Genomic DNA, 16,180 nt, shown 5'->3' with positions numbered 1-16,180 from the left:
GTAAATCATACTTGACTCATGCGATTGGGAGATGGTAAAGAAGTGCTATAGTTTGCGGAAGTAATATTATTTATGTTTATTATACATAATTATTATTAATGTTTGGTAGGTATACATAAATTATTATTTATGTTTTCTATATTATGTTTGCGAGAGTGTTAGGCATTGAACTTTTGTTTTGGATTGACGATTAGCAGGGTTTATTTGATAATACTGCTATAGTTTTGATAATACTGATAATAATATTATTATGTATTTTTGTAGGTTTTAATTTTGAATGCGAATAGACTCTATTCAATTAATAGAACGGAGAAAGAAAACCACTTTGTTTGGCAAATTATTCTAGTAATTAAAAAAAAATAACAAGAAAAAAATATTGCCAAAGCGATCACTTACTCAGTACCATACCATCTTAATCACAATTTGGGTATGCAGGTAACTGTATTGATTTTTTGGGCTTCTAATTAATGGAAATTGTGAATTCTATCTTATGTGCCTGTCTTACGATACATTAAGCCTTATTTATTTAAGGGTACCTATTTATGGCAACATACCATTATTATAAGACTGTATGAGTGCGTAAGTATATTTAGTTTTGAGCTAAAAGTAGTTTTACTTTATCAACTTCTAATTTAATGCACCTGATGCTCACGTTTCATATTTTTTGACTCTAATGATGTGTCTTCTGCAGTGTAAATAAACCCTTTATCTACCCAATTTATAAATATTTTAATCGACTTTGCCATGACATTCCAAGTGGCTTCCTCCAGACGCGAACTCCGTTGAACCCTATGGAATGGAACCGTCCCTTATCGAATCCGGTCCAAAGTTGACGGCACAAAAATATTCCTGTCGCCACGTGAACTGTGGACGACGATAATTTTAATTGGCGATTTGGACTCTAGACAGCGGCTAGACAGCCAGATAGTAGAGTTAGGTTATGAGGTAACCCGGGTCGATGGTTCATTGGCACACCTTTAGGGCTATCGTTTTAGAGTTACTAGTTCTCTGTAAAAGCTGCACACGTGACATTGGCGGAACAGTGTGCCCTCAGTGGCGAAAAAACGCAAGTTCATAGCCATCAACCAAAAGAAGAAGAAGAAGAAGGGGCACTTTAAATGTCTCCTTATCTTTTGGGCCCTACACGGTAGAGTTAGGTTCTGACAAGATAAGTGTCAACTGTTAAGTATAATAAAAAATCAATTCATTGTGTTGCTGACACCCCAAATTAGTTCAAATGACATGTTACCTTTATGAACTGACAAAACGCGACTCCTTCATAGATTTTCCTTAACATTGTAAAAAGTAATTTTAGAGTAAGTGGAAGAGACATTGAATTTCCTATTCAATTATTTAAGAGAACTTTGTGCTTCGATTATGATCAATAGTATCAACTTCAAAGGGTTTTTTTTTTATAGATGGTGGTTTATAAATTGTAATATCTTTGTTTTGTTTTATACTATGATAGTCTAACATATTTCATTTCTGTAATAAAAACTATGTATGGCAACACAGTAAAAAGTATCTCAATTTATTTTGTTTTAATTACGTCCATTACTTTTAAAAAACCATAACCAGTGGATTGTAAAGAGTTTCGCGTGCAAAACCATATGTACAATCATTGCATTTAATTTTATATACCTACTTTTAATTGGCAACACGGCGTTGGTAAAGCTAAGTTCACGGGTCTTGCACAGCGTTCAATATTTTTATAACAAAAACTGGTAATAAAATCGTATAAGGCAAGCGAAGCCTATACATTGTAATTAGTCGGGGAGATCTTTTGTTTAAAATTATACCTTTTTAGGAAAATTGTGGAGTTAATTGTGAAAAAAGTTAATATCATCATGTTGTAGGATAGAAGTTAGTAAAGGATAGAAATGACCAATTTCAGGTATGTATTTCAATTTTTTACAGATTGTTTTAAAGGTACTTTTTATTTTCCAAAAAAAAGTTTAAACAAATATTTTATCAAAATTGGTACGCGTTTAAGAAGCTGAAAACGTATAAAAACAGTTACTATTAACATTTGAATATAGGTATTAAACGTAAAAGCGTGGCTGAAAACGGGAATATCCCCGTAATTCCATAATTAATGCCACCCCAGGCTAAATGAAATTACTGTTCCAAGTACTATGCAAATGTGGTGTAATTGTGGGTTGTCAAGGACAAGTCTAGCCTGTCCTAGCCTGTTCTCACCGGAGGCCATTAAAATGTTTGAGCGATGTCAGTGTCCCGTCCACGTCCGATATTAATAACCGTTGTGTGGTCACCCTACCTATTATGGTAAGATGAGCATTTCAGGTTAAGTAATAGGTACATGCAGTGCTTATGGAATGGACATGCATTTTTCAATTAAAGTAAATGGTGTTCAAAAATAGCACGCTATGAATTTAAATTTTAAAATATTAATTTATAGATCGAAGCCTGAGTAAAAGTAGTGCAATACACGATTTTTAAAGAGTATCTTAACAATATTAAATTAGAAATTATTTTATTTATCCTTTTTTTTAAAACTAGCCCTTAGTTTATATTTATAATAGCATTTACGTTTAATTTATATTCAGAGTATTTTGTTTTATTACACAAAGGAAACAATAAACAGTGAAATTGCTTATTTCCGTTTATTTCGTTAAATGATTATAAATTACGTTTAATTAGGATCTGAAGATAGGTTTTTCATTTATTTATGAGTAAAATGTGTAGCAATATATTAATTAAAAAAGAATTGGGATAGTTGATAAAATTGGATACTATTAGAATTAGGAATCCAAGATGCAATTTCAATTCTTAAAAAAAGACTGTCCCTTTGAAATCTCGTATTTTTTTGCCCTAAAATTAGGTTTTTAGTAACTTAAAAATCAATAAAAGTTAGTCAATTTAGTTCTATCTATGGAGTAAGATTTTGACTTGTAAATTGTATCGCATTAATCTTTGTTTTTTTTTTCGGAAAAATCCTGACTGAATTGTAACGAAACGTATTTTTTATTGGGTCTATAAATCAGAAGTCCTCAAAAAGTCCTTAAAAATCCGAAAGTATGGTAACTTTAAAGTATGAAGTAACGATTATTTGGACGATTAGGTACAATTATGAAATTTCATAATTTCCCCGATAAACGATAAAACGTCCAGAATAAGTTTGTTTAACAACTGATAGCAGATATAGAGTGTTTGTTTTTGTTATATCAGTTTCTACATTGAATAATAAGGTCAATTGTTGACTTTTGGGAACATTCACCCAAATCAATAAAAAAAAACTCTAATAGTTGACATACCTAGTTATTAGAAAAGCGACAATAACTTCAAAATGCAAATGTCTAAAGCCGATTCAAAGAGTAGTTAGTTCGATCCTCGCCACTTAGTTTAACTGGAGGGACTTTTCCTTCTATTGTCATTGGGCATAAATAATTACTTACACGAGAAAACAAAAAAATATTAAGTAAAGTCTAGATTTTGTATGCGCATTTCAGCATTTTTCAATAAAATGTGCATGCATTTTGTGGAAATAAACGAGATGAGCAATCAAATAAATCTTTATATCGTCATTAAATGCATGTTACCGGTTATTTTCCTAAACATTTAATGAATCATGGGCTTCTTACGCATGCAGGAAAAATTTAGAGTTGCGGAAAAATCGATAATTATAAATTTTGGGTATCGATAGTTGAGCTTGAATATATTGGTAACGGTTGTCGACGTCAATATTATTGAGGAGATACTTATACTCATTTTTAATTAAGTTAATAATGAAGAAGTAGCTAGAACATGAAATTTTGAATTTTTTAGAAATAGCACCCAAAGTTCATAAGCGTCTGTAACTAACTCTTAAATAAAATTGACGACTAACATCGCAGTGGTCAAGAACCCTACTACTACGCCATTTATATCGATAATTATGTGAGATACGCTAGCGATATCTATCGATACTTTCGATAGACAATAATAACCTTACCAAAGTCAGGATTGTGATACGTTTCTTTTATAAGATTCCAAAAATACATTTTCGGAAGCACAAAAAGTTTGATGCAATTTAGTAATCTGTTATTATGTTGTTGTTTTTTTGATATTTTTTGCGATATCATATCGCACTAAGATGTAGAAAGAATCCAAACTTTATATTTGAAATAAAGTTTAGTCTCAGTTCCTTGTATTTATTTCTTCTTGATAATAACTATATCGAGTCCGAGAGGATCAGGGGGACCTTTAACTAAGCTACTTGCTATTTATTAAATTCCTATAATTATCGAAACTAATGTGCCAGTTACACCATTTTTACTCATCCCCACCACTTTTAGGCATATCACATGACGGGTGGTTGCTAGAACTACATGGTATGAGCAAGTATTTCGCACACTATAAAAAGGGACTCCCTGTAACCGCCCAACCGGTCCGTAGGCAGTTCAACGATAAGATATTTTTACTAAATGACATTGAAAATGACCAGTGTGTTTTCGCAAGTGGGTTCAAGATCACTTGCCAGTTTATTTTATATTTTATGAATTAAGATAAGGCTATTGTGTTGATAATATAACAGTGGCTGATCAGTTAGGGTCTATCTAAAGTGACCCCACAAAAGATTTTTCAGTAAAACAAAACAATTAATTTAGATATTCGATTACCTAAAGTTATATGCAGCTTGAATCGTGTTTGTTCTGTTATTATCAGTCGAACGAGAGGCAATAAAATTGTGCAATGTCGAGGTTAACATGTATCTTAATTTACTTTTTGTATGATTCACGTTGTCATTTATTTGATTCGCGGTCGAACTCAAATCCATATGTGTTTAATACCTCCATGCTCAGCATACTGGCTGATTCGATAATTTTTTATAAAAAAAGAAAAAAAGGAAAAAAAGCTGTCAATTGTTTTTACGTACTACTCTCGCAGCTCGCTTTTCGTCTGTAACACAATACAATTTTCTGCGTCGTATCAAATCAAATATTATCATCGTCGTTTTCTTAGACCTACTGGTCAAACGTACTCCATATTTGTTGTGGTCCTTCGAGCCGGATAGCTCTTTGGATTCTACAGTCAATAAAAAACGCTCATCGAAAACTCTAAAATTTCCAGGTAGCACTTTTTAGCACGCCATTGTTAATTTCGTAAGTCGAAAATTCAAACTTTATTGTATTACTTTTACGTTATTTAAACGTTGACTCAAGCAAACACAGTTTTACTTGTCAATTATTTCGTAAAATCGTAATAAATAACTCGTCATTTCACACTAATTTTCATCGTTGAAAACTTGAACATTATGTCGTATTGGCAATATTCATGATCAATTCAATCTTTATTGTTTTACTTTTACGTTATTTAAACGTTGACTCAAGCAAACACAGTTTTACTTGTCAATTATATCGTAAAATCGTAATAATAACTCGTCATTTCACACTAATTTTCATCGTTGAAAACTTGAACATTATGTCGTATTGGCAATATTCATGATCAATTCAATCTTTATTGTTTTACTTTTACGTTATTTAAACGTTGACTCAAGCAAACACAGTTTTACTTGTCAATTATATCGTAAAATCGTAATAATAACTCGTCATTTCACACTCATTTCCATCGTTGATAACTTAACATTTTGTCGTATTAGCAATATCCAAAATGGATGATGATTCAAAGTTAACTTTACTGAATACTCGTCGGGAGTATGTATTTCGTGAGATTCAAATATTGTACGATTTATCTCAACAAATTACGACAGACAGGAGCAAACTTGCGATATTTAAAAGTCGTTTCAAGCGCATAGATGCTATTCGAACTGAATTTGTCGAAGTTACAGACGAAATAAACCGGTTAATTTTAACAATTAATCCAGACACACAAATTGATTACAAGAAGGTAGAATCATTTGATTTGTTGTATTATTCCGTTGTTTCGGTGGCTGACGAGGTGTTGCCGTCGTTAGCGTCAAATTCTGCCGCGGCTGCGAGTAAGGTCAGTGACCCCGCGTCACCAAAACAATGTCCCCAGGTTCGTTTGCCAAAAATCGACCTACCAAAATTCGATGGCAATCTTGAGTTATGGCGAACATTTTATGACACATATCTTTCTTTAATTCATGAAAACGCAAACCTCAGTACTATTGAGAAATATCATTATTTGCTTTCTTGTCTCACTGGATCTGCATTGTCAACGGTTAAAAGCATACCAGTAATTGCTGATAATTATGAAATTGTCTTCAACGCATTGATTGAAAGATATGATAACAAAAGAATTTTAGCTGTCAATTACTTGGAAAAAATATTTAATTTCACACCATTGAAAACAAATAGTTTCAGTGAATTGCAAAAGTTAACTAACTTGCTAGTAGAATCTGTTAATGCTTTAAAAGCAATGAAAATTTCAAATTTGGGTGAATTTATTTTATTCTATCTTGCATCCAAGAAATTAGATTCTCAAACCCGTGAGCGTTTTGAGAGTGAGAACTTTAAGGTTGGAAATATAGTACCTGAGTTTGAAGACTTAAAAACTTTTTTGTTAAATTACATCAAAATTTTAGAAGCCTGCGGTCGTTCTACCAAAACAAACAATTTTCAAAACTCAAATTCTAAGCAGGGCCAGGGTGCAAAACCTAAAACAAATTATAATCAAAAATCTTCTTCTTTTCCTATTGAGTCGGGATTGTGTTCAGAGACAGGGTCGAACTCATGCACAGGGCCGTATTTGACTTCTGATGATCACGGGGAGGATTGTAATTCCGAACCAGACTTGAACACAGGGGTGTATTCAGCATCAAATAAATTCCCTGACTGTTCATGTTGTGGTTATTCTCATCATTCTATTTACAAATGTCCAGTTTTTCATGGAATGTCAACCATTGATAAATTAAGTTTTATTAAAAGAAAAAACCTTTGCAGCAATTGTTTACGCCTGAACCATCAGGAAGATAATTGTTTTTCTAAATCAAATTGTTCAAAATGCAAGCAACGTCATCACACACTACTTCATGAGGATGTGACTGCTTGCCCCAGTACCTCTTTGACTGTCAAGCAGTTACCTAACACTGATACTTCAGTGAATGCAGTGAATGCTAGTGCCCATGTAACTCATGGCCAATCGCAACTGATTTTAGGCACATGTGTTGTTCAAGCTCGTGGTCCCAGCGGTGTGATTAAGGTTCGAGCCCTTATCGATAGTGGAGCCCAAGATTGTTTCATGACTTCTTCGTGCGCTCAGCGGCTTGGCTTGCCATTGCGGCGCTGTAGGATTACAGTTGCTGGACTAGGACAAAATACTGTACACCAGGTGAAAGGTGTGACGTCATGCGTTATCCACCCCTGTTTATCTGAAGAACCTCGGTTTGAAATCTCACCAATCGTAATGGATACCATTACAAATAAAATGCCAACAGCGCAAGTACCTTCACACGTTCGAGATTCTTTTAGACACTTGGTGTTAGCTGATAATCAGTTTGATAGACCTGCAGAAATTGATCTGTTGCTTGGAGCAGAGTTATTTCATAACATCTATGATGGCCAACGTTTGTCTTTTGGCTCTGACTTGCCAGTAGCTCTTCACAGCGTGTTCGGATGGGTGATCAGTGGAAAATTGGATCTTTCTTGTCGACCACCAACTTCAACCACCTCTCTCTTCGCTTCTACACTTGCCCTAGACAATGTAGTCAAGCGTTTCTGGGAAGTTGAAGAACCTCCTATAGTAAAGATTGTTAACCCAGAAGACGTGAAGTGTGAAAACATGTTTTCTGATCTTGTAAGGCGAAACTCAGATGGTCGTTATGTGGTGCCTATAATGCTTAAGGATCCACTTGAAGAATTGGGTGATTCGCATCAAATGTCTATGTCTCGCTTGCATAATTTGGAAAAGCGACTTATTCGTCACCAACAGTTGAAAGCTGACTATGTTCAGTTCATGCAAGAGTATTCTGATTTGGGACACATGACTTTAGTGGATTCACCTTCAGGTGCGAATGGAAACATCATACCACATCATTGTGTGATTCGCCCGGAGAGCAGCAGCACAAAACTCCGTGTAGTCTTTGATGCTAGCGCGAAGACTGGAAATGGAAAATCATTAAATGACATTGTTTATACTGGACCGAAACTACAGAATGACATTGTTGATATTATCACAGCACTTCGGCTGGATGGTATAGTTTTTACAGCTGACATATCTAAGATGTACAGAAATATTGATCTGCGTCCCGAGGACAGACAATATCAACATATATTCTGGAGAGACTCACCGGAAGAGACTGTGAGTGAATTTGAATTAAACACTGTGACTTACGGTGTGAGTAGCTCACCTTATCTGGCTATTCGTACACTTCATCAGTTGGCTCAGGATCATGGTGAGCAATGGCCTCGTGCAGCAACTGCATTGCTCAAAGACACCTTTATGGATGATATCGTGGTGACAGCTCCGTCAGTGGACGTTGCCTTAGAAATAAAAGACGAGCTAATAAACTTACTCGATTGTGGAAAATTTGAGCTGCGTAAATGGAGCAGTAATTCTCTTGATTTTCTTTCACATCTTCCAGCTGATCATTGTCAAACACCTAAAGCGTTTTGTGATAAAGAAATTCAATGTACACTCAAAATTCTGGGCATTCAGTGGGACCCACTCAATGACAAGTTTACTTACACTCATTCAGAAATGAACCCGGCTTGTACCAAGCGGATTGTTCTCTCGAGTGTGGCAAGAATTTATGATCCACTCGGATGGCTAACGCCAGTGGTACTATTGGCCAAGATGTTTATACAAGAACTGTGGCGTCTACAACTAGACTGGGACGAACCAGTTTCTACTGAAATGTTACAGAAATGGCAAGATTTCGTACGAGAACTGACAAATTTATCTAGTATCAGTATACCTCGGCAAGTAGTTCACTCAACTACTGCTAGATGTGAACTAGTGGGATTCTGTGATGGATCTTCTAAGGCGTATGGATGCTGCGTATATTTACTTACGTTAGATGAGCCCAAAACCTCTCATCTGCTGATAGCCAAGTCTCGCGTTGCTCCAATTAAGCCTGTGACTATTAATCGCTTGGAATTACTAGGTGCCGCACTGCTTTCACGCGTTCTCAAGCACATGCACCAACTACTGGAAAACAGAATAAACATCGTTCAGGTTACGGCGTTTACAGATAGTAACGTTGTGTTGGCATGGTTGAATACAGCACCACACAAATTGAAAATGTTCGTTGCTCACAGAGTCGTAAAAATTACGGATGATCTCAGTGTTGATAACTGGAAGCACGTAGCAACGCATGATAACCCTGCGGATTTATGCAGCCGTGGATTTCGCTGTTCCCAGCTTGTTTCTCACCAAGTTTGGTGGCATGGTCCTGCTTGGCTTGTGACTGAGAAATCGTTGTGGCCCGTGCAAACTGATATCAGCCCTCCAGATATTGTACCCGAATTGAAACCGGCGGCTTCTCATACTTTAACTGCGTCAAAGGAAACTAATATTGATGCGATTAGCGAGCTCGTGGAAAGATCTTCATCCTTTTTACGTTCTCAGCGTGTTCTCGCATGGTGCCTTCGGTTCATCGGCAACATGAAAAAGAAAAGGGACGACCGTGAACATAATACGGATTTGACTACCACGGAACTTGAGAGCTCACTGGTTGTTCTTATTCATAATGAACAGAGACGCCATTTTTCTGAAGTCCTGGACTCTTTTGCTACCAACTCCAGTTCCAGATGTAACAAATCGCTGCTCAAGCTCAGTCCATTCCTTGATGAAGCTGGATTACTGCGTGTGGGGGGGCGCTTGCGTAATGCGCAGCTTCCATTAACAGCGATTCACCCATTTCTGCTTCCGAAGCACTGTCATTTGTCGAAGCTAATTATTGATCACTACCACCGGGTATACTTACACTGTGGGCCGCGTGTCCTTCAGTCCTTGGTGCAAAGAAAATACTGGATTCTTGGTATTCGCAATATGATAAGATCCAGACTTGCGAAATGTGTCACATGCTTCAAGGTCAAGCCATCACCAGCACAGCCCTTGATGGGAGACCTTCCAGGCCCGAGAGTACAACCAGCTCGTTGTTTTCAAAATATTGGAATAGATTTCGCCGGACCTTTCACTGTCAAAGAAAGCACTAGACGTAACGCTCGCACTTATAAGGCTTACGTTTGCATTATGGTCTGCTTGGCAGTTAAGGCTGTTCATTTGGAGCTTGTTACTGACTTGTCGACTCCAGCTTTTATAGCAGCCCTTGATAGGTTTGTTTCACGCCGTGGACTGTGCAGGCTCATAATCAGTGACTGCGGTAGAAATTTCATAGGAGCGAAACGGTATCTTAACGAAACTCAAAGGTTTCTGTTAGAAAATCAGTCCGATCTGGATAAGGATTTCACTGAACGTGGCATTGTATGGCAACTAAATCCGCCAACGGGCAGCCATTTTGGTGGTATATTCGAGAGCGGCGTTAAGTCAATGAAATACCATCTTAAACGCGTAGTCGGCCTTCAGATTCTCACCTTCGAGGAGCTCACGACGGTTCTTACTAAGATTGAAGCCGTTCTTAATTCACGGCCGCTATGCTCGATCTCTTCAGATCCACGTGAGGTTGATATTCTGTCGCCTGGTCATTTTTTGGTCGGCGGACCGTTAGTTTCGTTACCGGAACCGAATCTTGACGACGCTTACTTACCTCCTCGCAAAAGGTGGCAATTATTACAGAAGTTAACTCAAAGATTTTGGCGCATTTGGTCGCGTGATTACTTGCATACATTGCAACAACGGAATAAGTGGTTTCAAAATAAGCCTAACGTTAAACTTGACGACATTGTTATCATAGTCGAACAAAACTTACCACCTTTGGAGTGGCGTTATGGTAGGGTAGTAGAACTACATCCGGGAGCAGATAATGTAGTGCGCGTAGTTACGCTCCGAACGGCAACGGGTATTCTTCGTAGGCCGGTTACAAAAATTTGTCCATTGCCTATTAATAGTTAAGTTTTTTCCCGCTTTGAGGTGTATAATAATAATATGTATATAGGTCTAGGAAGTTTTGTTTTAGTTTCCTAATTAATTAATTCATTAATTTTGTTTTAATGCAAGTACTTATCCTTGCGACTTTTAATTTGTTGCTAGAGTGCAATATAATTTAATTTTCACTGTCCCTGTAAGAATGCGTGCAGTGTTTTTATTATTTCTTCTTTTCCTCTTGAAGAGGTTTAATTTACTTTTTTTTGAAATCCCTAAGTGATTTCAAGTGGGGGGGTATGTTTAATACCTCCATGCTCAGCATACTGGCTGATTCGATAATTTTTTATAAAAAAAGAAAAAAAGGAAAAAAAGCTGTCAATTGTTTTTACGTACTACTCTCGCAGCTCGCTTTTCGTCTGTAACACAATACAATTTTCTGCGTCGTATCAAATCAAATATTATCATCGTCGTTTTCTTAGACCTACTGGTCAAACGTACTCCAATATGGAAAGGAATCAGAAAAAATAGGAGTCAAGTAATAGGCTAGTTTCCTAAAAAAATTTTTTTACTCTGTAAATTTTAATATCTAAAAATATTGGACACGTATATTTTTAATTGTCAATCAAACACACAATTACAAAGTTATGGTGCATTGAAGTTCCGCGCGACGTCACAAAGTGCTGCAATTTTAAGCACTCATTGACGTCACGGGCCTCTTCTTTTGAACTTTGGCGCGCTGTATCTCTTTAAATTTTCATTAGTTTGAAAAAGTGAAAAATAGGTGTCGAGTATTTTTTAATAAGTTAACTAACGGACTAATTAAAACTCTTGCTTTTTTACCCAGGAAACATCCCTACAGGATTTTTTTAATGTCCTCATGATGCTTTAGTGGATAGACGTCACTTGCCTTATACTATGCAATGTGAATATGCATTTGAAGCCACGATAGCCGAGCGGTGATGGGTAGAAGACTAGCCGACTCGTCATCCGAGGAACGAGGGTTCGAATCCCGCCGCCGCTCGACTATTGTGGTGAGCCCACTCGTAACACAAGCACAAGCTTAGTACGAGGGGCTAACGGGACTATTAGTTTTTTTGCAATAATTTACAAACTACTAATATTCTTTAAAAAAATCAAAGTAGATCGAGTCTAAAAGTTCTTAATGCAGGAACACAGTGCAATGCATTAAAATATAAATCTACATCGTAGTATTTTTTATCTTGAAACCACCTTTATCGGTCATTGATAGAGATTAACAGATTAGGCATTTATTTACATTTAACGTGACGAGATTTACATTATTTATTGATGGATTAATTCGTGATTGGAAAGCACATGTTTAGAGATAAAATAACGACGAATTACAAGATTACAGTGTATTTAGTAAGTGATACCCAAAGTGGTTTAAATATCGACCACCAAAGGGGTCTATGCAAAGTGTGTGTAAGTTGGAATATAATAAATTTTCATGTGACAGTAAACATAATTTTTACTTCTAGAGACTCACTTGAAAGGGAAGAATATCGATGATGGACTATCGATACGCAATACTACCCTATAATATCCAAAAAGTATGATGATGATGATTTAAAGGGTGCACAGTTTAGTCAGACAATTTATCTTTGCATTATTTTAAGTAAAAAATGTAGAGTAAAGTAAATAGTTAAGTCACTTTTAAATCAAGTCATTTCGGTCTCTATGAAACATTATCTGTTACTGTTACTAGAGGAGAACGTGTATGACTGATATATTTAGATGAGAAATGTTTAAGAGTAGAAATACGAATAAAATGAGTCACCAACTGTATGTATAGTTTATGTATCGCAAGTATTTAATATGTTTATGCGTTATCTAGTTGTCATAGTATGAGTATAAGCACAAAATGTGAGATCTCACTGTATTTTTATTTAAATATAAGTTTGGAGTTTGATAATTATTATTAGTGAATTAGTGTATATAATCATTTATTTATAAGATATTTCTCCCTGATCTTAAAATTATAATTTCTATCTCAGTTCTGGGCCTGGTTAACGATTGAATATTAAATTCATCACTTTTAACCACATCATATACATTTTACATTAATTTAACTTTAACCAGACCATAACACACTTCCAATTATTTAGCGGATTTTCATTGTTTTGCCGAGTGAGCGGAATGCTGACATACTTGGTTGGTTTGTTTACTTACTTAACATAATATTAACAACATTCGACATATTATCGGAAAGTATGACGGGTGAGTAACAGATTTTAAGAGAGTACAATATAACCCAAGCCAACCCGTTTGTACAAAACAATTAATTAATAATAAAAAGTTCCACCTAGAATGAACCTCAAATTAAAATGACATTTCCATACTAAATGACAATTTATGTCAAGAGTTCAACTAATTAACTTTTATTAATAAGGGGGAGGGAACACTCAATCAAAATCTCAATTTTCCTCAGGTTTATTGGAGAAGGTCGTTAATGTCGTTATCCTGCAATGGAGATAAATAAATAAATAAATATCTTTGGACAATTTCACACAGCGCTATCTAGCCTCAAAGTATGCAATTAATATGCTTGTTTTATGGGTGCCAGCTTAACGGATACTACATAGACAGGGTGGAATTTTGTAAGGTCACCTGGAGGGAAAGTACTCTTAATATTGTAGATAAAAAAAATTGCGTTCGATTTGCTGCTTCACTTAAGCAAGCATCGTTTGTGTAAACGGGCGTCCAGTGTAATTTGATAGGCATCTCTTACTCCAGTCCTAATACACAATTCAAGTTTTGGTGTGCAATAAAGTTTTTAAATAAATAAATTCTTATTAATTATTTACTTGGTTCTTCCTTTTCTCTTTCTCCAAAGAATCTTTTTGAACCCGCTCCAAAGTAAAAGTTACCACTAGTACACATGCGGTAGTGGGTATTAGATTAAACCGCATGATGAAGAAATTGACCACATCGGACCATGTACGGTCAGCAACAAAAGTGGATAGTGCACTTTTAACAGACAGTTAAGTTCTTATCTCTTTAGTATAAAATTATTTATCGTTAAGCAACTAGGTACTTACAGAGATGAGTTCTTTCAGTCTTTTGTCGTGAAAACCGAGTTGGTTTTCAGTTTGTTGTAAAATTAGAGTTTTAGTAGCTTTCAAATCAATTAAGTTAGACAATAAAAATAGTGGACGAGCTAGAGACGCCATACCCTTCGCCATACAATGATACAAAATCTAAGGAGACGCTTTTTGACAGGTCATAAAAGGTATGTCAATTGAAAAGTTGTCACAGATCTATTTAAGCTGACGATTAGGCTTCTCAAACGCCTGAAAGTTCATTTAGTTTGACACCAACACCAGTAACAATTTCCTCTTTCATAAACGCCAAATCTTGGTCAAATGGATAAAGACATTTTTATTTAATTTCCACTACCAAATGTGCGAATTCACTTTCGACTTGACTGTACATCGGCCAGACGTGACCTGACCTAATACAGATAAACAATTATTCATATTTAACCCTCAAACAGCTAATCTGATACATAATTATGTAATAATTAGTTTTACACCTAACGCGAGTTCCGATTAAAACTATTTTTTGATGAGTCGTTGTTATTTTTGTGACGTTTGGTTTGGCCTAAAAATAATAAGAATTTGTTTTATAATGTAGTTGCAGACAACACGCAATGATAATATCATGTAACACAGATTTTTCAATAAATTATTTCAACACTGATATTGTTAAAAATAATGAAGAGTTTGTAATAACGTTTAAACGGTTTTTATGACACTGTTTTTTGTATTTATATTGTTTTAAAGTATTAATAAGATGTTGATAGGTACATTGTTTTACTTACAGATAAATTCGAGACGGTTAAAAATATAATATTAAAATAATAGTCTAGAAAACTTACATGCACTTTAAAATATGTCTCACTCTCTCTCAGCGTAAAAACACAAAAAAATCACCGATTAAAATATCACAAAAAAACTTTCGCAGCGTAAAAAAACACATTAAAAAATCACAAAAAAATACATACGATAAAATATTCCCATGTAGAACCCGGCAATGGCGACGGCGACTTTGACGAAGTCATTTTTCGTGTCAAAATCGACCTTCTTCAGCAGGTCACTCATGATGTAAGCCTTTACGGGCCCGGCGACACACTGTTTGTCCACCATTGCAAAATATTGGCTTATCTTTTTAATTTTTAAAACTGCACTCGATAACCCGATGACCGAGAGCGGGTTTGCATCCGGCGGGTGCATGGACCGAATTTTTTCTTTCAAACGTATCGACGCGACGACTCGTACGTTATGCTGCGTTATACTGCGCGTGCGATTCCGGCACCGGTCTGTATGTATCTAACGCGCTTTCGTGTTACAGATAGAAAAACGGATGTCAATAAATAAATAAGTACACGAGCACTCGTTGTATCTATGCTGAAGACAGAGGTTGGTTTTAATTGCTGTTACCGATCATCGTAAAAGAGTAAGTGTAATTACTTTTTAATCTTAAGAAGACGCAGCGTTTAAGAGTTAATTTTTTCACTATTTTTTTCTGAATGATTAGAGTATTGAAGTAAGTAATTAAGGAACTGATACATTTATTTCCTTCAGACAGAGGAAAATCTTTTAAAAATAAATTTCAGGGTTTTTTTTCCATTAACCCTTTGGTCAATAGTGTTTGTTACGCCAAGGGAGAGTTTTCAGAAATACATACATGAAATGACAAAATTGTGTGAATCTTTTTAGTGGTGTTAAAGTAAGTAAATAACGCGTACAGTAATTAAATGTTTACGTACTACTATCTACTACATTAAAGATTAATGCGTCTGAAAACGTTTTGGTTACTTTTGAAACCTATTTTAGGCACCAGTCCCTCACACTTTGGGTTACAAATCTTTTGCCTAGTTTACTTTTAAGAACCTAAATTGTGAAGGGTTTAATAAATGTTTTTTGATGATTTTGATTTTTGAAATTTATAATTTCCCCGAACTTGCAAGTATGTTTTGCCACGAAAACGCAGGGAAAGTGTTAATTTCGCGGTCAATATTTATAAATAACTGCCGAAACTGTTTCAAAGGGCATCGACATAAATTGAGACAAAGACGTTAAAACCAAGTATTTTGAGACTTCCCAAATTCCAGTCGAGATGTTTCCATTTAGGTTATAAATACCTACATGTTGCGCCCGTATTCACAAACATTACTATGAGGTCTCACAGTGTGCGAGGACGCACAGGGTCACGCACGAACCAATCACAGAGCTCTATTCAACGCTGT

At 35.6% G+C, this 16,180-nt stretch overlaps 1 protein-coding gene across 1 annotated transcript in view; it reads right to left on the bottom strand.

The window, feature by feature from the left end:
* LOC135082836 (DGAT1/2-independent enzyme synthesizing storage lipids) overlaps positions 1-15,246 on the bottom strand; it is a 30,361-nt gene extending 15,115 nt beyond the window's left edge. The window contains exon 1 of the mRNA XM_063977599.1: positions 14,936-15,246. Coding sequence (XP_063833669.1) covers positions 14,936-15,164 — 229 coding nt within the window. The 5' untranslated portion in view covers positions 15,165-15,246. The remainder of the gene's footprint in view (positions 1-14,935) is intronic.
* Positions 15,247-16,180: the final 934 nt, after the last annotated feature.

The sequence above is a fragment of the Ostrinia nubilalis genome, chromosome 22 (assembly GCF_963855985.1).
Source record: "Ostrinia nubilalis chromosome 22, ilOstNubi1.1, whole genome shotgun sequence".
Lineage (NCBI taxonomy): Eukaryota > Metazoa > Arthropoda > Insecta > Lepidoptera > Crambidae > Ostrinia > Ostrinia nubilalis.
The sequence above is the reverse complement of the archived record's forward strand: the minus strand, read 5'-3'. Positions and strand labels throughout refer to the sequence as shown.